At 47.0% G+C, this 27,989-nt stretch overlaps 1 protein-coding gene across 2 annotated transcripts in view; it reads left to right on the top strand.

Moving 5' to 3' along the window:
* The window catches only part of PCBP3 (poly(rC) binding protein 3), a 129,973-nt gene that overhangs the window by 74,813 nt on the left and 27,171 nt on the right, over positions 1-27,989 (top strand). Inside the window, exons 4-8 of one of the 2 annotated variants that reach the window (XM_045032698.1) lie at positions 274-306; positions 945-1,061; positions 9,717-9,848; positions 10,347-10,475; positions 22,233-22,274. In XM_045032698.1, the coding sequence (XP_044888633.1) occupies positions 274-306; positions 945-1,061; positions 9,717-9,848; positions 10,347-10,475; positions 22,233-22,274 (453 nt within the window). The remainder of the gene's footprint in view (positions 1-273; positions 307-944; positions 1,062-9,716; positions 9,849-10,346; positions 10,476-22,232; positions 22,275-27,989) is intronic. The other variant, XM_045032699.1, reaches the window with a different exon arrangement.

The following is a 27,989-nucleotide window of genomic DNA, read 5'->3' as shown; positions in this document are numbered from 1 at the left end:
AGCAGACATGATTTCAATTCACTCAGGGATAAAATCTGCAGAGTATGAAAAGGAAATTGTTAATAGTCTATTCTCAGAATACAAATACACCTCAAAGCTCTAGCAGGATTGGGGAGGGGGAGCAGGGTGGGAGCTCTTCTCCCAGCTTTCTAAACTGTATTTTATGTATTTGTATTTTATGAAAACGTATTAGAAACGTTACGAAGTTTCAGTATCGGGATAGGTGTTTGGATGAAGCTATTCTAATGGTTGTGTTTCTGCATCTTATTTCAGAAAGGAGAGACCGTGAAAAAGATGCGGGAGGAGGTGAGCTACCCAGACATCTGAAATGATTTCTAATGAAAGCGCCATGGAGACTAATGGAAAGACCTTGCTCCTACAGCCCAGTTTGTGGGAATTTCGGTGTATAGATGCCTAGAGCTCTGCAGATATTTGATTTTATCTATGAGAAAACATGCAATTAGTTACGTGCTCAGTACTAAAGACCATTGACCCATTATTCAAGAAATTTAAGCAAGCTGCATAGAATAAAAATGTAGGCTAGGGCTGGAGACCCTTTGTCAGTTTTTATTCATGCCATACTCAGGAAAGCTCCCATTAACTTCAGTGGAGATTCACCTGAACCATAATTTGCCTTACAAGTTCATTGTCCGAGCACTTTGTGCTTTTGTGTACTGATTGGTTGTCACGTCCGTATAAAAGGTTGGTTTGTTTTTTAAATGAACCTGGCCCCTGCCAGCGTACCTTTACATTGGAGGGGAGCCACCTGCAGTCCCCATGGGTGCAGGCTCTACCTACACACTGGTCAGATTGCAGGAGCTGAGATCATTGGTGAACCTTTAGCCTGTTTCTCTTGCTCAGTAGCCAGCTATGGTTCAGTGTGTGACCGTGCAGGTTGATGGGCTTTTTAAAGGGCTGAGGAGATGTTTTTCTTTTCTTTCTAGAGTGGAGCAAGAATCAACATCTCCGAGGGAAACTGTCCGGAAAGAATTGTGACCATCACAGGCCCCACGGATGCCATCTTCAAGGCTTTTGCCATGATTGCTTACAAATTTGAGGAGGTGAGGAAACACACACGCTCCTTTGCAGAAGGAGAACTGGTGAGCCGATTTTTGACAAAGTTCCAGAGCTGGGGGGCCATCCCTAATGCTGCCAAGACCACTAACGTCTGGTGGAAATTGTGGGTCAGTGCACACAAATTGATCATGCAGCTGTGCCTACAGCTCACTATTAGGATGTAGCATTACATGACCTTGTCATAGCGCAGGGTTACAAGGCTGCGATGTAATGTCAGGACACAGCTGTCACCTCAGGCTGGGGATGGGGGCAACAGGACAAAGTTTCTAGGCCGGAGCATCAAGGAGTGAGACGGGGCGGAAAAGCTTTCTGAGGCTGCCGCTGCAGTCTCTTGCTGTGCACCCTCTGGCTGCTGCTGTGAGGAGCCAATGGCTGTGATGTCAGTGGCGGTGCTGTATCAGGGAATACTACCGGACGGACCTGGGAAGAGGGCCAGGGAGCTTGGGAAGCAGGGGAGATGGAAAGGTGAGGCAGAGAGGGCAAGGGGAGAGCTGGGGGGGAGGGGCGTGCGTGTGTGTGTGTGTCTGTGCACATGTGTGTGGGGAACAGGGGTGGTGGAGCAGGGCGGGAGGGAGGAAAATCACTGAGGGATGTCAAAATCCATTGAAGAGGAGATCCACTGGTCAGGAGCTGGAGTGAACGAGTCCATGCAGAGCCACCTCGTGCTGGGAGATACAGAGAGTGGCCCTGCTTCTGTTCTTGTTTTGGAGTCTGACATGCTGGCAACAGGTTCATTCCAGCCCTGAGAGTGAGATTTGTCCATTTCTTAGTGGAGAAGGGGGTAGCCCTCGTGCAAGGTGAAGGTCACTAGCTGGCATGGTTTCAGGTAGTTTCAGCAGAGAGACCAAGAACCGAAATGGGCAGGATTAGAAACAGAAGTACTTATTTGTGGAGCTTGTCCCTCCTGGCCAAGGTTGAGCTGCCTGGATGGGGTGGCGTGGGACAGGCCAGCATGGATGCTGCACCTGTTCCTGAGTGGGAAAAGTCCGTTTCTGCACCTCCCAGTACAGTACTTTTCTGAATACCCAGTACTTTTCATCAGTAGATCTCATAGCACTTTACAAAGGAGATCACTATCATTATCCCCACTCTACAGATGGGGAAACTGAGGCATGGGGCAATACAGTACCTTGCCCAAAAGTCAGCCAGTGGCAGAGCCAGGGCTAGGAATCCCAGGGCTGGGCACGATCCACTAGACCACACCCCTTCACTACATTTGTGCTCAACAGATGAAAAATACAGCCCCAGAATCCCTCTGCAATAGAGGGCTTTGTGCATTACACAGAGCTGTGAACGTTGATGGTCTCTTCCGGGGAGGGTGAGAAAAGCAAAAGCTTTACTCCTTGGTAAAACTGCTGTGAGGAGGTAGAGTTCACAGGCGGTGTGTGCTGGAGGAGATACCATCCCTGTAGATTACACTGTCGCTGTCTCTGACTTTGTCAGCAGGTGATCTCCTTCAGGTTTTGCCTCACATGTAATTCAGTCTTTGCCCATTGTCTTTCTGTCAAGTGTAAGGATTCCCATGCAGTCTTGTGGGAAGAGAAGCAAATTCTGCCCCTGAATCAGTGCCCTCGTGCTTCCTGGTTACAGCTCCTCAAGACAGCCCTTCTCATGCTGATGGGAATAGGAAGGAGGTATCTGTACACTTGATACAGATTGTTGCATTGAGGTTCACTTACTCAACAGATAGATCTAGCAAATAGTTATTAAGGGAAAACACTCAGCAAGTAGTGATCAGTTACTTACAAGTAGGAAGCTCATTAGGACGAGCTCATCACAGTCGCCACCAGCACCGGACAATACAGCTTCCACCTCCCTTTGTTATGCAAATTATTTATAACTTTTTGTTATCTTGTCTTATATGTATCAGTCTCTCATTTCCATGTCAACTGTCCTCCCCCATCAGTACAGGTGTCATGTTAGTTCAAACCGATCGTTTCTAGCTTTTTAGTGATTTTATCTTATCTTGTTCTCACAAACATGATTGCTCTGCAATTTCTCACACATATGCGGTTCTACTTATGCTTATGCCATTAAATGTTATAAGAACAGTCTCTTAAAATCCCCAGCAGGCTTCTGTCAGGCCTACATATGCCTTTGCTCCCAACACTCCCCACCGTGAAGCCACAGAAGCCTTTCTAAGGCTTCATCTAATCCTGTATTTCATATACGTCTCTTCTCTTTCCCAACTGCCTCCTAACCTTCCAGATCAATGCAATTAACACCCCTACTAGTATGGCTTGTGCAATTGTGAAGTCCATTGATATCATACATATCCGTGGATGTTCCCCAATATTATATACTAACTCCCGCCATGGTGCATTTCCCAGTGTATCTAAGTCGCTCGGAATATTTCAACTCTCTTGTCTTAAGGTCAACAAATGTTCTGGGCAGCTGCTCATTAAAGCCTGCACATTTCAATGCAGTCGTGGTATGACTCAGCTTAGCTTTATCATGCAGTCGAGGGCAGCACCAATCAGATGAGCATCAGCTGATACACTGTGGATCTCATGCTGAGGAACTGGAAAAATTATCTTGTCCCCTATTCAGGTAAAATTTCTTGGCAGAAGATTGGCCAGTCATAACAGCATGTTCGTGTCCCATACTGGAAGTGTCCAGCCCAAGAGCTTATACAATATTTGCCTTCTCCAGCCCTTGCAGCCTTGGCTGACCTTGTCCCCCTTGCCTCAGCCATACTGTGCAATTCCAGGTTTCTTCGTCCAAGATGAACCCCATGCCAGCAATGCACTCTGCAGTACATCACAACAACACAGCCAGGTACCATGCCTCTTGGAACAATGTGAGGTATCTGGGGCTTTCCAGACTCCCCCAGCCATCCTGTCCAGTGTCTGAGGATGAGTGACATGTTCCTTTGAGATGTAATCTGTCACGGAAGGTTCCAACATATCAATGGACTGGACCCTATAACTCTTAATGCCTCTCTTGGTCCTGGGGCCACTGGCATTGCTAGCACCAGAGGAAGGATCCATGGTTCATCAAACTTGCACCTTTTCTCAGCATAACAGACCCTTGAGTAGCACCTAACCCTGCACCAATCTACTCCCTTTATTTCTGTCTAGCATCTTATTTGTTCTGAACCCAGGCACTTCCCCACCTTGAGTTTCCTTTAGTCCTACCGGTAGCTCCACTATTAGGAAGCTGCCATACCTTATGCCATACTATATCATGCCTTTGATATGAGGATGGTTCATGATCTTTCCCATTTAGTTGATTGCTGCTTCCACTTCCCATAACAGCTGTTCTGTTATCCTAGCATCCCGAACAGCCTTTAAATCCTCCCCATACCCCCATTCTGTTGTTTATATAACTTTGTTAACAGGTTTAGTAATGTAAGTCTCATTTTCAGGTTTTCTTCGCACAATACTGTGATATCTATCTGATTCCATGTGGAAGTTCCCAACACCCCAACTCCTAATACTGTTCCTATATCTCTTTTATTGTGCCTATATCTCTTTTATCTTTCTTCTTCTTTCTCTTTCCCTTCTCAGGCCACCAAATTTCTTCCTCTTCCACTCCATCCATTGTCTGTCTGAAATTTGGCACCACTTTTGCTAGCTTTTGCATATAGAAATGCACATATTTTGCATGACAGAGCTTCTGTGCTAATGTAAAAATGGTTGCTAGAAAAATCCCAGTCAGATGGTCCCTGTGTCGGGGCTTGGTACTATACAGCTTCAATCTCCCTTTGTTACACAAACTTATTTATAATTTTTTGTTACCTTTTCTTATATGTATTAGTCTCTCATTTCTATGTTAACTCTCCTCCCCTATCAGTACAGGTGTTGTGTTATTTCAAACCAATCTTTTCTAGATTTTTCGTTACTTTATCTTTTCTTGTTCTCACAAAGATGATTACTCTACTTATGCTTATACTTAAATGTTATCAGAGCAGACTCTTAAAATCTATCTCAGGCTTCTATCAGGCCTACATATGCCTTAACTCTCAACTAATGTTCAACAGAAAACCTTCCACTCAATATTTACATCTCTAGCTAGGAAAGAGTTGAGTTTCATCTCATGGCCCTGGAAGATCTTGAACTTTATTTTTATGAGAAACAGTGTGAGTTTGAGAAAATGTGGCCTAAATACACAGGAATAAGTGCATATATATCTCTCAACAAAAATCATAGAGTCACACGAGTCTTACATGAGGAAAGACTCTATCCTGGGAAGCAGAGTCTCTGAAAAAGATTTGGCGGTCATGGTTGATAATCAGCTGAACATGAGCTCTCAGCGTGATGCTGTGGCCAAAAGGACTAATCCAATCCTTGAATGCATAAACAGGGGAATCTCAAGTAGGAGCAGAGAGGTTATTTTACTTCTGTATTTGGCACTGGTGCAACCGCTGCCGGAATCCTGTGCCCAGTTCTGGTGCCCACAATTCAGGAAGGATGTTGATAAATTGGAGAGAGGTCAGAGAAGAGCCATAAGAATGATTAAAGGATTGTATAATGTGTCGTATAGTGATAAACACAAGGAGCTCTGTCTATTTAGTTTAACAAAGAGCAATGGAAGGGTTGACTTTATCATGGTCTATAGGTATCTACATGGGGAAGAAATATTTGAAAATGGGCTCTTCAACCTAGTAGCCAAAGTTATAAAATAACCCAATGGCTGGAAGTTGAAGCTAGACAAATTCAGACTGGAAATAAGTTGTAAATTTGTAACAATAATAATAATTAACTGTTGGAACAATTTACCAAGGCCTGTGCTGAATGCTTCTTCACTGGCAATTTTACATTTTTAAAAGATCTACTCTAGTACAAAAGGAATTATTTTGGGGCATGTCTGTGGCCTGTGTTACACAGGAGGTCAGACCAGATGATGACAATGGTCTCTTCTGGGTTTGGAATTTGTGAATTTGTTCCAAAGTAACTTAGTTCATTGTCATGCAGGTGGCTTTTCAGTCTGTGTGAACATTGCACTTCCATTAATTGGAATATTTTAAAACTTGCATGGCCTTTTCACACACTTTAAAAAGGACTCAGCTCACATGATATTTGAGCACTACAATTCATGGGGAGTGAGCTAAATGGCCCCAAGATTTCCCAAAGCAGCTTTGCGAGTGCTCCAGATAGGGATTGAGGTGCTGGGTCAGAGCTGTGTTGAGGGAACTTATAGAGCATTTTCGGTTTTCATGAAGAAGGTTGGTGGTGATTGGACATCTAACATAGTGAATGCCAGTGAAAATCAGGTAGGATCAGAGGCTAAAATAGGGAAAGAACAAATTAAAAATTACTTAGACAAATTAGATGTCTTCAAGTCATCAGGGCCTGATTAAATGCATCCTAGAATACTCAAGGAGCTGACTGAGGAGATATCTGAGCCACTAGTGATTATCTTTGAAAAGTCATGGAAGATGGGAGAGCCTCCAGAAGACTGGAAAAGGGCAAATCTAGTGCCCATCTCTAAAAAGGGAAATAAGAACAACCTGGGGAATTACAGACCAGTCAGCTTAACTTCTGTACCTGGAAAGATAATGGAGCAAATAATTAAGCAATCAATTTGCAAACATCTAGAAGATAATAAGGTGATAAGTAATAATCCCAGCATGGATTTGTAAAAACCAAATCACGTCAAACCAACCTGATAGCTTTCTTTGACAGGGTAACAAGCCTGGTGGATAGGGGGGAAGCGGTAGATGTGGTACATCTGGACGTTAGTAAAGCTTTTGATACTGTCTCACATGACCTGCTCATAAACAAACTAGGGAAATGCAACCTAGATGGAGCTATCATAAGGTGGGTGCAAAACTGGTAGGAAAACCGTTCCTGGAGAGTAGTTATCAGTGACTCACAGTCATGCTGGAAGGGCATAACAAGTGGGGTCTCACAGGGATCAGTTCTGGGTCCAGTTCTGTTCAATATCTTCATCAATGATTTAGATCAGAGGTGGGCAAACTATGGCCCGTGGGCCACATTCGGCCCGCGGGACTGTCCTGTCTGGCCCCTGAGCTCCTGGCCAGGGAGGCTAACTCCCAACCCCTCCCCCGCAGCCACGCTGCCATGTGGGGAGCATTCTGGCCCGCCGCTCCTGCCGGGCTGCACGGCTTGTGCCTGCCCATCTCCCTGGCTTTCCAATAAGCCAGTCCTGCCGCTCTGAGCAGCATGGTAAGGGGGCAGGGTGTGGGGGGGTTGGATAGGCGTGGGAGTCCTGGGGGGGTCTGTTGGGAGGGGTGTGGATAGGGGTTGGGGCAGTCAGGTGACAGGGAGCAGGGGTGGGTTGGATAGGGGGTGAGGTCCTGGGGGGGTGGTCCCGGGAGGGGGCGGTCAGGAGACAAGGAGCAGGGGGGGGTTGGATGGGTTGGGGGCTCTGAGGGGGGCAGTCAGGGGGCGGAAAGTGGGAGGGGGCGTATAGGGGGCAGGGGCCAGGCTGTTTGGGGAGGCACAACCTTCCCTATCCGGCCCTCCACACCATTTCACAACCCTGCTGTGGCCCTCGGGCCAAAAAGTTTGCCCACCCGTGATTTAGAGAATGGCCTGGAGAGCACACTTATAAAGTTTGTGGATGATACCAAGCGGGGAGGGGTTGCAAGTGCTTTGGAGGACAGAATTAAAATTCAAAATGATCTGGACAAACTGGAGAAATGGTGTGAAGTAAGTAGGGTGAAATTCAATAAGGACAAATGCAAAGTGCTCCACTTATGAAGGAAGGATCAGTTGCACACATACAAAATGGGAAATGACTGCGTAGGAAGGAGCACTGTGGAAAGGGATCTGGGGATCATAGTGGATCACTAGCTAAATATGAGTCAACAGTGTAACACTGTTGCAAAAAAAGTGAACATCATTCTGGGATGTATTAGCAGGACTGTTATAAGCAAGACATGAGAAGTAATTCTTCCGCTCTACTCCGCGCTGGTTAGGCCTCAAGTGGAGTATTGTGTCCAGTTCTGGGCACCACATTTCAGGATCGCTGTGGACCAACTGGAGAAAGTCCAGAGAAGAGGAATGAAAATGATAAAAGGTCTAGAAAACATGACCTGTGAGGGAAGATTGAAAAAACTGGGTTTGTTTAGTCTGGAGAAGAGAAGACTGAGGAGGGACGTGATAACTGTTTTCAAGTACATAAAAGGTTGTTACAAGGAGGAGGAAGAAAATTGTTTTTCTTAACCTCTGAGAATAGGACAAGAAGCAATGGGCTTAAATTGCAGCAAGGGAGGTTTAGGTTGGACATTAGGAAAAACTTACTAACTGTCAGGGTGGTTAAGCACTGGAATAAATTGCCTGGGGAAGTTGTGGAATCTCCATCACTGCAGGTTTTTAAGAGCAGGTTGGACAAACACCTGTCGGAGATGGTCTAGATCAGGGGTGGGCAAACTACAGCCCGGGGACCGCATCCAGCCCTTCAGATGTTTTAATCAGGCCCTTGAGCTCCTGCTGTGGAGCGGCGTCCGGGGCTTGCCCCACTCCGGCACTCCAGCTGAGGAGTGGAGTAATAGTAATAAAGTAATAATTGGAGATATACCAATCTCCTAGAACTGGAAGGGACCTTGAAAGGTCATTGAGTCCAGCCCCCTGCCTTCACTAGCAGGACCAATTTTTGCCCCAGATCCCTAAGTGGCCTCCTCAAGGATTGAACTCACAACCCTGGGTTTAGCAGGCCAATGTTCAAACCACTGAGCTATCCCTCCCCCACTCCATGCATACCATGCATGCATGGCTTGCCCCGCTCCATGCATACCATGGCTCCGTGTGGCTCCGACAGCTCCCATTGGCTAGCCACCACGGCCAATGGGAGCTGCAAGGGCGGTGCCTGCAGATGGGGCAGCGCACAGCACCACCTGGCCGCACCTCTGCGTAGGAGCCAGAGGTGGGACATGCTGCTGCTTCTAGGAGCTGCTTGGGGTTAAGCGCTGTCTGGAGCCTGCACCCCTGACCGCTTCCCATGCCCTAACCCCTGCCCCAGTCCTGATCCCCCATCCCGCCCTCTGATCCCCCTTGTTCCCAGCCTCCTCCTGCATCCCAGAGCCTGCATCCCCAGCTGGAGCCTCACCCCCGCCCCCCAGCTGCACCCCAACCCCCTGCCCCAGCCCAGAGCACCCTGAACTTCTCATTTCTGGCCCTATCCCAGAGCCCAACTCCCAATTCCGTGAGCATTCATGGCCCACCATACAATGTCCATACCCAGATGTGGCCCTCAGGCCAAAAAGTTTGCCCACCCCTGGATAATACTTAGTCCTGCCATGAGTGCAGGGAACTGGACTGGATGAACTCTCATGGTCCCTTCCAGTCCTATGATTCTATGATTTACATGAATAATATCCATGCTATCTTTTCCTCATTTTCACGAGCACCAGATTAGCCCATCAGAAATAGAGATGCCTTAGATATTTGTCAAGAAGGTATCACAAATGGCTCCACCTAACTGGGAGGTACTGTCTGTGGACAGCTACGGGTGTAGAGCACTGACTGGTACCAGACAGACACCTAAGAGAGATCATTATGAGCTATGGAAATAGGTGACTGACAGTGCTTTTGGTTTCTGACAGCACGGTATGGTCCTATGTGCAATTTAAGGGAAGATTAAGCTGTCCCCTTCCTTGTATGTTTTCACCAGTTGGGATAGGGTGTGTATGGCAGAATAATAAAGGCAGTTTTATTTTTCCCTTTCCCAAGGACATAATCAACTCAATGAGTAACAGCACTGCTACCAGTAAACCACCAGTAACGTTGAGGTTGGTCGTGCCTGCTAGCCAGTGTGGGTCACTGATTGGCAAAGGAGGCTCCAAGATTAAGGAAATCAGGGAGGTAAGGCAGACCCTTTTCTTAAACCTCAGTTGTAAGTGCACCATTTAAAAGCTACATTTAACTCACGTGAGAATGGAAACTGACTTTGCAGCCAGCTTCACAAATGGCGTCACCTCCAGCAAAATGCCTGCCACCAGCAGCTGACTCGGAAATGTTAAACTGAGACTTTTGATTTCCTAAGGATCCCAGCATGTAACTGACCCGGGCTCCTGCCAGCACTGGCATGGCATTACATTTGACTTCTACAGGCCTTGAAGACTGACATATTCACTGTGTACATGGCATGGCAAGAGGAGGGAGGGTGATTGTCATGTAATATTTGCAAAGCAAGCAATTCTTAACCAGGGTCTAATGCACCAAAACACGAGCGCATTGAAGTTGCAGCTGACTACAAAGAAAGGGATGATTAGGTGTTTTCATTGTTACAGCTGCTGTGCATTCAACTTTGCTATTCTTCCTCTCTCTCTCTCTCTCTCTCCCCCTTCCTGCTTTCTCCAGTCAACAGGTGCTCAGGTTCAAGTGGCGGGGGACATGCTGCCCAACTCCACAGAGCGGGCAGTGACAATTTCGGGGACCCCCGATGCAATTATCCAGTGTGTCAAACAGATCTGTGTGGTGATGCTGGAGGTACAGTCTGTAACAATGGGGGTAAAGTATATAGGAAAAGCTACCAACAACCAAACTACAGTGAAAACCCTGGAATAGCTATTGATGTTGTTGTTCACCCTCAGTTACTGGATCATAGCTGTTTCCTGGTACCTCTATTTTAAAATCCTCATAATATGTTCTTGGCCAGCCATGCACTCTGTTCATTTACTAGTTATGGAGTCTGGGACTGAACTCTAACGTAACCGATAAGTGAAATCCGATGTTTTCTCAGGAGATTTGAAATGAGATGGAGGGGCAGTCAGCAGTAGAGTCACAAGAAGGTTGCTTTCGAAATTAGGAGGCCATAGGCTCTCTCCCTTAGGCCGGAGAGCTTGTGCGGCGGGACCCAGATGGCTTAGTGCTAGAAAAGCAAGGGGAGTGGGAAGGGCGTAGAGAGAAATAAGATCTGTGACATGAGCTGGAGCAAGTCCGTGGAGCATTTGAAAAACTAGGAAGATCATTTTGAACTGGATCCTGAAATGAATGGGGCAGCGGTATTGTCTGAGGACCGGAGCGATATGGTCCCTGTATTTAGTATGTGAGGGAAGGCAGGAATCAGCCTTCTGCACACTGGAGTCTGGGGAGTTCTTAGCAAGGGAAGCTGGGAGAGGGAGGAGGTTGGGAGAAGGATTTTGGCAGAGGTGGGTTTGGAGCAGCAGTAATCACAGGCAGGGCTGCACGAGTGATGGACAGGTTTGCAGCACCAGGTACCTGTTTGGAGATGCAGAATTCAGTGCCCATTATGGCAGTAGAGGCAAATGGGAAGCCTGAGTCAAAACGGGAGATAGGTCTCTGAGCTGAAGTATCGATATTTTTTGTAAAACTTTACAATGACTTTCACTACAATCCTGTCACCTTTCTGTTACTTAACCAGTGAAATTCACATTTTTCCTGTGGTGTTAATGCAGTATGAGAGAAAGCAGACTTGTGAATATAGAGCCTTAAAATACTGTAGTTCATTTGGGGGATTTGATCACACAGTTTTTCTGTGTGTTAATATTTATTGTGAGGTTCTTAATACTCATATTGATTTTATATGCCGTGCATTCTGCAGATAGTAGTTGTGTGTGTAATTACAATTATAGATATAAACTAGAATTACCTGTAAATATGTATTGTATATAATAGAAACAATAATGGATATGAATCCAAACATTTTGGTCTGAAATCTCACAGGAAGAGGCTTTCGCAAGATTTCTTTCATGCATTAACAATGATTTGGTTCTCAGACAGTACTCAGCATGCACTTGTCACAAACACTATTAGGAGCAATAGTCACAGAATACAGCTCTTGCACTGCCTTCACAACAGACAGGTCAGGTTGAAGCAGGAGACTGAATTGGCAAATGGCATTGACGTGGCAGGATGAAAAGACAGAGGGTGTGTGTGGGGAGAACCCTCCCAACGGCATGTGGCTACATGGTGGCTCTTCAGTCACTGCTCACTTGCTCCACCAGCACATTGTTGGAGTTTGTGTGTGTGTGTGCAGCTTGCACAATTGCTGCTTGTGCTGTCCCTGTTCTGTGGATAAGCAAAGGACTTAAATCTTCCATGCCCCCAGTGTGATCCCTTTCATCAGTACAGTAACATCACGGAAAGGGGTCACAATAGCTGTATGCTATTTCCTTTCTAAACCAGGAAACAAGGAAATCACTCACCACTGAGTGTAATAAACATAATTTCTTATTTGCAGGTTTATAATAAAATGCTTCTCTTCTAAAATATAGAGATCATTGGAGAGGCAGGGTAATTTCCAAGTTTTTGTGGGACAATAGTTTGTGAGCTGCCCTGTGTGTGTATATTACATTCACCAGTTCTTTGTTATTATTATTGCTACTACTGCACCACATAGCAGGCCCCATTCCACTAAAGTCCTGCACTGTCCTGTATGGATATATAGTAACCAGACAGTCTCTGCCCCAAAGACCTTGCAATGGTTGCAAGGTTCATAAGATAAAAGCAGGACCAGCAGCACTGGTGGCCTATCTGCATTGGAGGAAACTAAAAAGTATTTTTTTAAGTGGAGAAGACAAAGATGGTCTATCTGTTGTACAATCTTCTCACTCTTTCTAATTTCCCTCCAACACACTTATAGTGTGCGGTGCTCTACACTAGTGCCACAGCATCATATCCAACACCTGACATCACCGATGCGATGCTGTAATCAGCTGTCGATATGTACAGCATAGCTTGATGATGGTAACAAAGGCTACGATATGAAGAAAACTTCTCTATATGTATTCCTAACGAGCTATCTCCCTAGCAACCCCACTGCATATCCCATAGCCAGCACATCCTGCTGTTGCCACTTGTCTTCATTGAGAGTTTGAGGGGGGTGGTGCTAGGATGTTCTCTCATGCACAAAAGCCTGGTAAATTATGAATGTAGATTAGCAGAGAAATAAGTATATACAGTGTGTATGGTGACAAGTGTAGGAGAGTGAAATAGATTAAGTAGAGAAGGTTCATTGGAGTAAAGCCCGTAGGAAAGGGAATTGCTGAGAAGCCTCATCTCATTTAATTTAAGGACTCACCCCCCCCCCCCGTTCAAATGACTATTTCCCTTGTCTCCTATCATTTGGAAATGATATTCGCCCAGTCCCAACGTTTCTGTTAAAGTTATTGAAGGAATCTCTGCGGGACAAGGACAATCTAATAGAATTCGTGTGCCTTGTGGTGTCCATGACCTGTGTTGGGTTGGTTGCTTTCTAACTTTCTTTTTACTGATGTTTCAGGAAAGCTGTTCTAATGTTCTCTCTCCCTCTCCTTGTCCCTTTTCCTAGTCCCCACCGAAAGGTGCCACCATTCCCTATCGCCCAAAGCCCGCCTCCACCCCTGTCATTTTTGCAGGTGGTCAGGTAAGAGCCGACCCGCTTGCGGCCTCCACTGCCAACCTCAGCCTTTTACTGCAGCACCAGCCGCTGCCTGTTAGTGCACTCAGGTTTTCTCGCCTTCTCACTTGCATGGTTTCATCCCATTCATATTGTGCCAAAGCAGCTGGACTGAAAGCTCTTTGCTAAACTGCTCTTGGTTAATTTTCCTGAGTACCTGGCTTAGTTGCTCCATCCATGGGAAGAGAGTATGAAAAATTCTTCCTCCAGCCAAATTGCTGGGAATAGAAGTGAATTTTACAACCCGCTTACATGCTGTCTTGCATTCTAGGAAACAACTGCACATTCTTAGCAGGCACATTTGGGGCTTGAGTCTGCAAGGTAAGGTGCTGGGCGCTCTAGTCCTGATCCAGGAAAGAACCTTAGCACGTGCATATTCAGCACATGATGAAGTGCTGTGCTGGGTTTGTCTCAGAGAACTGAGCACCTTGCAGGATCAATCCCTTCGTGCTGTGAGACAAGGGCTGTGAGGAATGGGAATGCTTTTCACTAGTTTGTTCGGGATGCTTACACACAGTGAAAATACCAGTTGTGATGTAAAACATCACACTTTGGCATGTTTCTGCTGCAGCCCCATCTTTGCTGGAACCTTAGCTTTATTTTTCCTATATTCTGCTCAGTTTTGAGCAACATTTCACCTTTAGATGCATAAAAATAAAGCTGTTTTCACTGACATTTTCCCATTTTTTAGTGAAAATTAGCTTTTCATATGAAGATAGGCCAGTTAATATTTTCTCAGAGGAATCCAAAAGCTTTCTCACGTCTAGTATTTTCAGTTTCACTCAGAAAGTTTCACACAGCTCCAATTAAACATCACTTTGGTAGCAGTAGGACTGGACTTGGAGCTAGGGTGCTCAGCGCTTCCCAGAGAAAACTCAGCCCCTTGGGTCCTAAGTGGGTCCTAAGTCCTTATTTACACAAACCTCTCATTAAAGGTTTGCCTGAGTTGGGCCTTTGATTAAAGCCCACAATACAGGGAGGTGTTGCACAGTTTTTACACAGTTAGCAGAAGCTACTGCTGTACCAGTAATGTTTGTTACTACATAATCACCATTGTTTTTAATGGAGGGACTGAAAAATAAAAGGCAGTATTGCCCTGGCTTTACTGCCTGTAAATCAGGGCAGAGTTTGGCCCACAGTTAAGGAACTTTGAATGTGTTTATAATAACCCTTTGAAATTGAATCTGCACTTTCTTTTCCATAGTGACTAGTGCCTTTCATGGCACTTCCCCACATTGGCTTGCCGGAGATTTGCAGAGCGTCTGAATTCTTGGTTGCTGGCACTGCTTTTTGCTTAAGATAATCAATGCACATTTTTTAAAATCAAACACAGATCAAGAATTACATTAATTTAAAACTGATATAAAATATGAAGTAAGTGTTAGCATCCCCATCTCTCCTGTAGTGTCGTGATTTCTCATTACTCCTCAAGCATGGAAGTGACTGTGAGCGCGTCCCCGGTGAGACCTACATTGTCATATTTATTACACATCATTCCTTAGGGCTGGAGCTGGCTTGAGGGGGCTGCTCTAAATACCTCGTTGCACCAGTTTAACTGAAGTCATTTAAAAAATCAGTTTAGTTAAACCAGTGCAAACCTCTGGATGGAAACCCTGAAACTGGTTTGCAACTGCCTTATAAAACCAATCTGAATTAAACCCTAGCAACTTTGTAGAGAGAGTGCTTAAGTGCCCAGGGCATTTTCAGATGTATAGGTAGCCCTATTCTGAAGTTCGGGGTCCAGCTTGCAATGACATGAATTACACTTATGTCATCTGTCTAATCTAATTGTCTCCAATAAAATCTCTGTTTTCTATAGGACTCATTATTGTTGTATCTAAGAAGCAAATTCAGATGGGAATTCTCCCAGTCTCCAGTAATTTCCCTTCAAACCACAATGATCGCAAACAGAAAAATATGTGGCCAAAAATTCCCAAAACATCCTTTTGGGTGCCTCAGTGAGTGAGTGCCCAATTCGATTTTCAGAAGGGACAAGCACCTGCAGGTGCCATTGACTTCCGGGGAGGCCCCAGTTCTCTCCATTTAGATGCTCAAAAATGGAGCCACTCCAGTGTGTGCCCTTGGAAAAATGGGCATTAGGAGCCAATTTATATCTTGGTGGTCGCTAAACATCTATGTGCCTTCCAAGGCAACCCTGTTTAAAGCATGTTCTCCCAGCCCATAATTGCTAGCAGACATGCAAACCAAGTATGGGAGCACATGATGAGGACACACAGCAGAATGCAGACTTAGCATCTGACTTTTTAGCCAGTCGCCAAAAGCTTGCTAAATCGAGTGTATCAGTGTCCTCTGAGCAGCAGTCCTGCAGAAGAGCTTTGGGTCCAGCTGTGGAGTGAACTGTATCTTCTCAAAAGGGAGAGTAAGATGGAAGGAACTTCCCCCTGCTGTTAAATTTCTGGTGTCTTGAGCAGAGGTTTATTTCAAGGGAAGAAGTGGGGCGCTAGGGGGTCAGAAATCCTCATTGGCTGTATAAAGAAAAATTCCTTAGCTACTCTGCATAAGAAGCCATTAGTTGTAAGGGCTCTGCCTCAGATAGGGGCAAGCGTCCAGTCCTGGGACTGGAAGAACAAATGTATGGGGGAAAATGCCCCCAGCTGCCTCAGATCTCCCCTTGTATACAGCAGGGTTGAGGGGTGTCAGGCGTTCGGTGCCACACTCCCATGTAACCTCACCCCCGCAGGCAGTCTCCAGCTCAGCATCCCCAGCTACAGTTCCTGGCACAGGTACTGCCCCCCATCGCTTCCCCAACAACCCTCCAACTGCCTCAGGCTCTGCCACACCACACCCACCTCAGGCTGTTCCATCCCCCCAACAATCCTCCAACAGCCTCAGGCTCTGCCACACCACACCCCACCCACCTCAGGCTGTTCCATCCCCCCAACAACCCTCCAACTGCCTCAGGCTCTGCCACACCCCATTCACCTCAGGCTGTTCCATCCCCCCAACAACCCTCCAACTGCCTCAGGCTCTGCCACACCCCATTCACCTCAGGCTGTTCCATCCCCCCAACAACCCTCCAACTGCCTCAGGCTCTGCCACACCCCATTCACCTCAGGCTGTTCCATCCCCCCAACAACCCTCCAACTGCCTCAGGCTCTGCCACACCCCATTCACCTCAGGCTGTTCCATCCCCCAACAACCCTCCAACAGCCTCAGGCTTTGCCACACCCCACCAACCTCAGGCTGTTCGACCCCCAACAACCCTCCAACAGCCTCAGGCTCTGCCACACCCCACCCACCTCAGGCTGTTCCACGCCCCAACAACCCTCCAACAGCCTCAGGCTCTGCCACACCCCACCCACCTCAGGCTGTTACATCCCCCAACAACCCTCCAACAGCCTCAGGCTGCCCCCCACCAGCAATCCCACCAACTGCTGAGGCTTTCCCCACTCTCCACTTCAGACTGTTCCATCCCCAACACCCCCCAACAGTCTCAGGGTCTCCCATCCCATCAGCAACCCCCACCAGCCTCAGGTTCCAGCAGTGCTTTCTCTCCACCCCACTTGCAATGACTCAGTGAACCAAGTCTGCCACACTCCGACCCTGACTCCTTGAAATGCTCTGGACCCCACTGACATTTCCAGGCTCCCCAGTCACTTCTGACTTCCCATTCCCCAGCTGCTCGTGCATCTGCCCGACCCAACCTCCTGTGCAGAGAGGGAGTGCTCCTGCCTCCTTGCCAGAGCGGCCCTGGGGCACCCTGAGGGGAGTCAGTGACTGTTCCTGGTGAGACATGGCACCCATGGAGTTGAGCAGAACTTGGTAGCTCTGATCCTGGATGGGGAGAAGGGGATGAGGGGAGTGCCACTTCCACAACATGCTCCGGATCCTTTGGGAGCCCCTCTGTAGGGACTGTGCAAAGGAAGGCTCTATGGGTTAGCAGGGAGCAGGGCTAGGGGCTGGCTGGGCCCTGCAGATTCCACTGCTCCCCAGCACCAAGGTAGTACAGGTTAGTGCACCCTGCACCTTCAGCAACTAATGCACGGCTTCCCCCTCCATGCTTCCAAGAGCCACCCCCACCTCTGAGCCCTGGCAACGTGGCTCTTTCAGGAATCACACACAGATCCCGGTCCTCTATGCAGATGGCACAGTTTAGGCCATACGCCCTGTCTCTCCAGGGGAGGGAAGGCCCCACACCTGACTGATTGCATGAGATCTCCAGCGTCAAAGCAATGGAGGGCTCCAAGCAATGTGTCCCTTTGGGTCACTGCTATGCCACATGGCAGCACAAGGGAGGTGTTTGAGAAAACTACAGTGTGGACCAGGTCCAAGGGGGATTGGGAATTTGCATGTAGATCAACTCTAGGTGCATTTTGACTTGTAGTAAAACTCCAGTATTTTCAGATATATTTACAGCGGTTCCCATTAAAATATCAGTGTTTTCTTACAGTTAGCCCTCTGTGGTTTTCCCATGTGCTTTGGATTGGCTATATCGCTAAAGTCTCTGTTGGGAAATGTTGACCTTTTAAAAACAACTACTGTATCCAATTTATTCTTTAAGAAAGTTGATTTGCATCTGTCCAAGACATGGTCCTAGCTGTGGCTAATTCTGTATGTAATCATCGAAAGATATCACAGAATAGCCTCAAGAGGCTGGACTGCTTATTTTGGACATTATTTAATGTTATGCTTATTGCACCACTTTTCATTTCGACATCTCTAGTTACCAAGTCCCCATTGGAAATAAGTATGTATATTACTGATCCTTTTGGACCGGATGTGTAATTAGGAGCTGACAAGCGTGTACACCAATGAGCTATGTCCAGAGCCTGACCATTTAAAAAAAATTAAAGCAAAATATCAAATGGAAATTTAAAGGAAAAATTGAACAATTTAGAGAACACCCTCAATCTGTTTTCCAATACAGCCCAGGGAGTGAAAGATTTGGCAATGGAAATTTTGGAGACTGTGGACATGTATAATGCAAGTAAAAGATATTACCTCACCCACCTTATCTTTGTCAATGTTCTAAGAATCAGAGAATAGAATTTTTGATGGCAAGAAAACACTGAATTGGCTTTTGTGTCCGATTTCTCGACACTTGTTATTGATCTTCACCCCACCAAGCTGAGGATATGACTGAGCCAAACAGCTTGTTGTTTGCAAAGAGTGATGTAACTTTTCAAAGGTTACGAGACTTTCCTCTTCTTTACTGTCTTTACTCTCCCTTTACAAAGTGTTATCCATCCTTTATGCCATTTATTGTGGAATCATCTGAAAAATGTTTGAATTGATCAGATATGTATTACTACCCAATAAACTCCTTAGCACTGGGGCATCTACTTTACAGCTGTTGGCAGACAATAATGCTTATTTTCAAAGTGATAAAAAGAGTATGTTAACGGATTGTTGCAAAACTTTGCTGAAGAGACAAGATATCTAGGAAACGCCAAACCCTGAATTACAGCGGGTGAAATTCACCACAATGTAGAGAGCCACCACAAGGCTTAAATGCCACATACGCTCTATTTTGAGGGTATAAGTGAGACATAAATGGCACCCTGGACTTTTGCTGCATCTCTGCACGGGGTACATTTCACCCCAATGTAGTAACATAATGTATGTACAGATTAAAAGTGTATAAATACTGGACATTTTATAATTTTAAACAAAATATTTCTCACTTTCTAAGACCCGAGAGCAGGATTTTGCGTTACCCCTGCAAAAGCTAATGGTGACATCACAAACACCTAAATAACTGAAGGGTTTAGGGTCTGATTCTGAGCTCACTTACACCATCAATGATGTAAAACAGAATTGGGCCTTTCATTGCTAATTCTACACATTACAGGCCATTCTGTCACTGATTTGGGTGTTTATTTCTAAACAAACTCTTCCAAGATGCTGAGCTGCAGGGCTCAGCAAACCCTTTGTCAGACCTGAGAAGCAAATCACACTCACTCTGCACAAAGGCGCTGTTTCGGTGATTTTTGCTACGTCCCTTTTGGACAGTGGATAGAGACAATTCATCTGTAGTGGCCAGGAGGGGGAAATCACTGTCTGTTGAAGTCAGTACCAAGGACAGAGACATTTCCTTAGCCCCCTTTTCCCTACACCAGCCACAGATCCTGGACTGAATTCTTTTTCTCTCTCTAAATACCCTGCTTTGTAGTGTTAGCATGTCTATGGGGTGAGATTTTCAACGCCACACGTGGGGTTTGGATGTCCAGTTCCCGCTAACTGTAAGAGAAATTGGATGTCCAAAGCTCTTATGTGGCTTTGCAAATCCCAGCCATAGTGTTTTGTAGGGTAGATGAATATGACTAAAGGATTCAGTTCTGCCAGTGGAAGCCTTCCTCTGGCTAAACTCCCGCTGACAGATGGAAATTCTGTCAGGAGGAAGGACACTATATCAGCACTGTTAGGATGTGGGTTCAGAATGATCAGTTCTGGGCAGGAGTATGGGCCATGTACAGGGGGAAAAGGGACGTAGTTGGTGCCCTTTACAGTTGGTATATTCTGCGCACATCTCATGCTCCAGCCATAAGTGGCAAATTCAGAGCCCTGGTTAATACTGGCTTCCCAAATATCTGCTGTCTATTAAGTGATGGTGATGTTTGTGGGATGTCAGTACGAAGCCATTTAGCTCTATCAATTAGGGTGCAAGCTATTTAAGAGCTAGGGCCCAGCCCTAACGTGAGGTTGCTGAGCTCCTGTCGGCTGGCCGGTCCCTGAGGGATCAGGCTGGTCGTTAGAGGTGACTCAGGCTTGCAGTTGTGTTGTCTGTTCAGCTGTGCAACTTCTAAATTCAAGTTGGACTATCATGAAAGGATGGTCTCTAGATAAAAGAAAAAAGTTCTCAGAAATAAATTCAAACCCACGGCCCACACTCTGTAAGGATCGGTCTGTGCAGCATGGTATGGTTTACAGCTCGGGCAGAAGTACTTGCACTAGCTTTCATCTGGCTGGCAAGCTAAAAAGGACGCCATGAGGGGGGCTTCAGTGGAGGCTAGCAAGGACAATACGTACCCAGGGAGGCCAAGCACAGCCCATGCTGCCATGTCGTTACTGCTATTTTTAGTGAGCTAGCTACATTAAAGCGCAGGTATGTCTTCCTTCCCCCTCCACGATTGCAGCATAGATGTAGCCTAAATGCTTCCCTGTCTGACTTGTAATGGTCTCACTTCCATGCCCAGCGACTCCTGGAAGGAACTTCTCTGATACACACATGGAAGAGATGGACAGTGTAACCCCTAAGAACCCCCACATGTGATATGTGTTTCATGGCATAGCATGGAATCCAGGGATGAATACATTAATTTGCTTTCCACTCAAATGTTTCCATAGTTGTGACCTCTCAACCCTGGTCTACACTGCAAACTCATGTTGGTATAACAACGTCGCTCAGGGGTTTGGAAAACACTGACCTAGCTCCCAGTGACCCGGCTACCACCTCTCGGGGAGGTGGAGTACTTGCACCGACAGGAGAAGCTCTCCCATCAGCATAGGTAGCATCATGACTAAGCGCTACAGTGGCACAGCTGCAGCGCCGTAAGTGTAGACAAGCCCTCAGTCTCAGCCCCTGTGATACGGTAGTGCCGACTACACAGATCCTCTTCGGTGCAAACACAGCAGCATTCTGATCACCCAACATGGCGCCCTTTCCTGCAACCTCGGAACTAGGGTCCTACCAATTTCACAGCCCTGAAAAATGTGTCACAGACTGAAATAAGCCCTTCCCTGTGAAATCTGATCTCCCCCTTGCTGCTGGGAACGCCTCAGTTAGGGGGCTTCTAGCTGCAAGTCCTGGCTGGGCTAGGGTGGGAGAGGACTTATCCTTCCCCTGCATGGCCACTCTTGTTCTCAGGGGGAGATCAGACCCACCTTAGAGTGCCTCCCTCTGCTGCATGAAACTCCAGCCCCAGAGGTTCCTGCAGCTGGAGGAGACTTGTGGAGCTGGGTCCAATATCCCCCTGCTCCTGGAAGCACCCCAGCTGGGGGCGGTTCCTAGCTGTGAGTCCCTGCTGGGCTGCGAAGGGTCAGGACTTGTCCTTCCCTTGCATGGCAGCTCTGGAATGGAAGGATCAGACCCACTGATTACAACACTGTGAAATTTCAGATGTAAAAAGCAAAAAATATGAAATTAACCAATTAAAAAACCCTCTGGCCGTGAAATTGATCAAAATGGACTGTGAATTTGGTAGGGCCCTACTCATAACCTTAGAGTTATTTAATCAGATTCACACTGGAGAGATTGGAGGTGGTCACATGACAAGGGATTTTCCAAGCTAGCCAGCTGCTGCTATGTATTTATACAGCTTCCCAAGGGTGCCACTGTTCAAAAATCTTCAGGGCAATTTGTGCATTGGGTGTAAGGACTGTGCAGCAATTCTGCAGTGACAGCCCAGTGCTGACCTCTAAATGAGGATCCTGTAATCCAAAGAGAGGCACCTGGGGACTCATACGTACATTTGTTATACTTCTGTATTGTTAAGTGATGGCTCTGGAGCTGCTGAGTGGGCAGCGCTGCTCCCTGTGACAGAAATAATTTCAAGCAGAGACGCACGCTCATTGTGTAATGCCAGCAGTCTGGGGTGCTGAGTGCTTTATAGTGGCCAGTCCAAAAAAACAGTGCTGACAAGAGAGAGGAGCGGGGAGAGGAGAGGAGAGGACTTGTGATAGGGTTCTTTATGGGGAGGGGGTGGGTGCCTTGTCTGGCTTCATTTATACATAAAAAATACTTTTCCAAAAATCGTAAGGGGCTTCTCCCCCTTCCCAGATTAGCTATTACAAGGGGAAGGAATTTGGCTAGAAGCTGCAGCTGAGGCATAGGGCTTGAATGGACACTACATCCAAGTCTAATGACATATCTTTTCCTTCTGCAGGCCTATACAATTCAGGGACAATATGCAATTCCACACCCGGATGTGAGTTCTACCCTCATTTTTCTTATACCCATTTTACTCTTTTATGTCACCTGCATGATACTGTTAATTACTACTAATATTAATATTAGACAATAATATTAATAGCATATTCTCAAAGTAACAGTCTGTGTGTAGTATCTGTAATACCTTGAATAGCCTTTTAACCTATTAGCACTAAACTTTATTAATATTGAGGACTTGGCCTGATGTTAAATTATTTGTATTGTTCAGTGCTATCCCTTTACTAAGACATAAACCCTATATGCATTTTGTGCCTCAGAGAATGGTCAAAAATAGTCTTTTCCCTCTGTGTCCCCCTCGCCATAAAATGTTGCTAATGAAATACGTACAATGGCTTATTCGGGTGCTTTTGTAAGGGCGTAGCTAAGTTTGAAAGCTTGGAGTGTTATGGCTGTCTCATAGACTTGGCTTTCTAAAAGCTGTGCCTTCCTGCAGGTTGGTCTGTCTTTGGGGATGTACTTAGTCATATTGCAAAGGAAGTCTGCGTGTCTGGTGATGCTGATTTCTCTCCCCACTTTCCAGCCATTATTTTAGACTGATGATTGATTTTACAGTCAAACTGTTCAGTAGCCTAAACATAGATGCACACATTCCTTGTGTTTTGGTGGAAGGGAAGAAATGTCCCAACCACTCTCTTCAGCATGGCTTACAAGCAACAGCCAAAAGTCTGTTGCCTAGAAATGAATGGCAGCACAGGTTTCTGTGTTGAGTTCAATTCCTAGTCAAGACTGGAGAGGAAGGCCCTTGGTGTTCTCTGTCTTTTCTGGTAAGGCTGTGGATTTTTTTCTGTTGATCTTAATGCTAGTTGTGGGGAGAGGCGAGAGAGAGAGGAAAGAAAGAAAAGGAGGCTCTGTGCCAAATTCATTCCTGGTTCATGCTTATTTCTAGTGAGAAAAACTGGGCACAGGTGAGCAGGGAGTAAACACATCCCCTCTGTATATTCACCCGTGTGGCTCATATGCAGCCCCCAGCATAAATTAAAATTATCCTCCTTGACAGGTCCCCCAGGGAAGGCGGGATGGCTACAGATGCCACCATCTCCAGGAGGCAACTCTCTCCTGGGGCATACGCGTGTTCCGTATCTTCCCTTGCTGACCCGGTCTATGTCATTTTGAGGCATTCCCTCCTTAGTGTGAGGAGAAGCAGAGAAGAAGGCCAAACCGTATGTTTTATAATGGTGGGTGTGAACTAGGGCAGGTGCACTGAGGTGAGGTGAAAAGAGGCAGTCTCTTAGCCTCCCATAGGTGGAGGGAAGAACTCCCAGCTACATGGCTCTCGGTGAGTGTACAAGTAAGAGTGAGTTTAGCAAGACCTCAAGGTTGGGGACCACTTTTACAAAATATGCGCTTATTCCGGTGGGCGGTGTAAGACCCCCATCCGTCTCTGGGAAAGCAAGGAAATGGTCAAAGAGGAGGTGAGACAGAGCTGGGGGTCATCCGCTGATTGGTGACACTTTGGCCCTGAGGTCTTTATGACCTTCCCCAGTGGCTTTACACAGATGCTGAAGAAGAGGAGTGACAGGGACACCGCAGCAGGCAGCCAAAACAGCCCTTTGCATTCCCCTAAAATAAGTGGAGCCACTTTGAAGGAATACAGCCCTGACCTGCCAGGGGCCACAGCTGGATCAGCAGCACCATGTAGTCACTAGGACCTAAAGCCACTGACCAACCTAGCAGTGTTAGCGCAGATGTCCCACCTCTGTTTGTTGCCCTGAGGAGACCACTGACTGCCAAGACCATGCTATTTCCATGCCCTAGCCCAGCTTGATGCCTGATTGAATGACACTGTGACGGCTTGCTCAGCAAACCCAGACCTGTGAGCCACTGTGTTACCACTCTGCCTCAGCGGGCGGGCGCTATGCTGCGGCTAAGCTGGGAATCTGTCCCCGACACGCCAGCCTGCTTGCCTTGCCAGCAAACCCTGCAGCATCTGCCAGCCCAGCCCCGCCCTGCCCCACAGGTAACACACAGCGATCCCCACTCCCAGAGTTCCCCAGGGACGCCAGCCCCTCTCCCAGGGACCCGCTGCCTCCAGAGAGACTGAGCACACAGCAGCCTGCTAAGCTGGCTGAGGACCCCCCTCCCCCACTAACACACAGCACTGAGATGGGTTTGTAACAAAACAAGAATACGTTTATTAACAAAGGACATAGGCTTATTGGAGTGAAGTCCTGGAACAGCCTCCCAAGGGGAGCAGTGGGGGCAAAAAACTAACTTGTTTCAAGACTGAGCTTGATAAATGTATGGAGGGGATGGGATGCTAAGATTACCTACAATGGCATATGGCTCATCTGCGACTGCTAGTAGCAAAAATCCCCAATGGCTGGAGAGGGGACACTAGATGGGGAGGGCTCTGAGTTACTACAGAAAATTCTTTCCCAGATGTCTGGCTAGAGGATCTCACCCATGTGCTCAAGGTTCAACTGATCACCATATTTGGGATCAGGAAGGAATTTCAGATTGGCAGAGACCCTGGGGGATTTTCACCTTCCTCTGCAGCCTGGGGAACAGGTCACTTGCTGGTTTGAACTAGTGTAAATGGTGGATTCTCTGTAACTTAAAGACTTTAAATCATAATTTGAGGCCTTAAATAATGCAGCCAGAGGTTAGGGGTCTTTTACAGGAGTGTTTCTCAACCTTTCCCCCCCCCCAGACATGCTATAAAAATTCCACGGCCCACCTGTACCACAATAACTGGTTTTCTGGATCTAAACGCCAGGGCCGCCATTAAGGGGTAGCAAGCTGGTCAATTGCCCAGGGCCCCATGCCACAGGGAGCATCATGAAGCTAAGTTGCTCAGGCTTCTGCTTCAGCCCCAGGTGGCTGGGCTCAGGGCCCCGGGCTGCAGCCCCATGCAATGGGACTCTGGCTTTCTGCCCTGGGCCCCAGCAAGTCTAACACTGGTCCTGCTTGGCAGACCCCTTGAAACCTGCTCGCGCCCCTGCAAGGGGCCCCAGACCGCTGGTTGAGAACCACTGTTTTAGAGGATGGGGTGGGTGAGATGGTCCCTTCAGGCCTTAAGGTCTATGAGTTGTGGAGACCAGACTCTTAGAGCTGGGTCCTTTGCCTCATTAGCATAATGGAAGGACCCTCCTGCAGGAAGTGGCGATGAGACCATGATGAAGGCATATTCCTCTGCGTACAGTGGTCAGGCTGTTGCCTAAGATCAGCTCCATTGTGTCTGTTTGCATGCACAGCCTCACAAACAATCCAGGATATGACAAACCCATGAGGGTCATGAAAACTGATCCTAGTGATTTAATGGAATATTAAGCTCATACTCTGTTAGTCTATTTGCAAATGCATTCTGTGGGCCTTGTGATGTGATTTTGTCAGATCTCTTAAGCTATGAAGGTTGGCCATAATCCGTACTTGTATGTGAGACTTCCGGCTATGACATATACCTGCAGGTGCTTTAGAAAGTAACATTGGAGATTCAGTAGGTGGAGCTCTTCCCTCTGAGGCAGTACTGAGGTAGGACTTCATATGGGGTTAGTGTCTCTGTGCTGCTAGAAGCCCGACTTTTAGACAAAATGTAAAGTAGAAATGCCTTTGCACGTTCCACAAAAATGAGTGCCATGGTGAAATTCTACTCCCCAAAATCTGTGGCATGGGTGTGATATTCTTCCCTTCCTGGCCTCCTTTGTTATATATTTTTTGTGTGTGCAGTTTGAAGACTACCAGCTTCTACTTAGAGGTGGTTGCATTTCAGTGGTGAGTGAAGTGGTTGCTTTCTCTATAGTTGGCAATCATTTTATGAAATTTGAGGAGTGTGTTGATTGAAGAGCCAGTGGTTGGATGAGTGTAATCAGGCGCGGACTCACCCGGCAGCGCCTCCTGCTGGTCATCTCAGGAATTAGCTCACCAGTCATCAGAGTGCCTGCTGCAGGCCAGGTGACCTGCCTGTTGTTGGCCCCCGTGTCGCTCCCAGACCCTGGTGCCCTTGTCTTGGGTGCTTACCCCCCTGGCAGTACCCCACTCTCTCTGGGTCTCCTCACCCCGGGGAACCCCCACCCCCTATCCCCACGTTGCCTCAGTCGTGGCCACTGCCAGTCTCTGTCTAGCCCCCGCGCCCTGGGGCGGGCTGCAGTCTATCAGCCAATCATCACAGGCAACCCCAATACCTATGTGGGCCTAGGACCAGGCTCTGCAGCCTGGGGAGTTGCTGGCCTAGGGCCTCCCAGCCCCCAAGGCCTTTCCCCAGCCCTGCCTCCCTCTAGGTCCCCAGGTGAGTTCCCCAGCAGCCAGGCCCGTCTCTCTCTCCAGTCAGAGTGAGACTCCTGAGCTTCTGGCTGCCCTGGCTTTCTTATAAGGCCTAGTTGCTCAGTTTGGGGCATGGCCCCAGCTGCAGCCACTTCCGCCAATAGTCCGGGGTTTTGCTCCCTTCCGTAGCCCCAGCCCTCTGCAGGGCTTTTCCAACCCCTTCCGGGCTGGAGCGGGTGCTCACCCCGCTACAATGAGTGCTAGAAAGGAGCTGTGTTGCTATTAATATGCTTGATTGGCCCGATGCTTGTATTTAAATGCTAAGCAGACATGGGCCTGGTTAGTAATTAGATGGGAGACCAGGGCAAGGTGAGGTCTGTGGAATCCATGTATCCTTCGTGTACCAGGCACACTGACCTCAGCTCTTGCTAGCTACCAACAGGATACCAGAGTCTCCTTTTGTTTGCTAGGTAACCGTATTGGATTTGATTTACTATCTCCCTGGAATGTGGTCATCCCAAATAAAGACAAGCCTTTATTGGCCAGATAGCTGCGTGGATACTTCGCAGAAGCCTGTACTGTCCACATCTAGTTTTGCAATTTTGATTCATTCTTGCCAATATTCACGTTTGTTGCGGCTTTTATTATTTTGGAGTAGAGTTGGGGATGAAGGGGACACAGAAGATTTTTGAGGAGCAAATATACAGATGAATATTGGGAAATATTTTTTTGACAAAATACTTGATAAAAATAGAAAACATGATTTATTTTAAATGTTTTGTCCTTTTTTATAAACAACAAAGAAATAAGATGCAGGAAGCTGCTTTACTGCAACGTGAAGTCAGAGATTTAATTGCATGCTGCCAGGAAGCCAGATGCTCCCCTGGTGTAAACTGGCATTACTTCAGTGGGCTGTCTGACCCGGGGCGTTTAGGGTTAGGGTTCCCTGGGCAACTTCAGTTGTGTCCCCTTCACTTATGCTTCACAACAGCACCTCTTATACCATGACCATACGATTCTAGGATATGTGACATGTTGGGCTGGATGGCCCCATCCCTGTGACACTTAGGCAACAGATGTCATTACAAAGACAAAATATGCCACAGTGGCCTCTCAGTTCAGCACAAGGGCAAACAATGGTAACCTCTGTGTGAACCACTGGCAGATGCTGTTGGCAAAGGAGCTGAAGGGAATCAGGTGCCAAACTCCCAATGAGCAATGACATGAGGGCACCAAATTTTCCTAGCCCCCTCCTAAAATCTTAGCTGTAACCCCTCTCGCTCTGTGTTGTGCAATCTGCTATTGAACAATCCATTGCAAATCTCATGTTGTTCAATAATCAATATGGTTTAACATTGATATTTTTGGCCGGTGGGTTTAAAACACGTGACTACTTGCATAACAACGTACACATAAAAGCTTTTATGGTGTCACAAATGACGCTTCTGAAAATGGAAACTACTGAAATGATGTTTACTCTGCAGCCAAATGT

This window comes from Mauremys mutica, chromosome 10, assembly GCF_020497125.1.
Source record: "Mauremys mutica isolate MM-2020 ecotype Southern chromosome 10, ASM2049712v1, whole genome shotgun sequence".
Taxonomy (NCBI): domain Eukaryota; kingdom Metazoa; phylum Chordata; order Testudines; family Geoemydidae; genus Mauremys; species Mauremys mutica.
The sequence above is the reverse complement of the archived record's forward strand: the minus strand, read 5'-3'. Positions and strand labels throughout refer to the sequence as shown.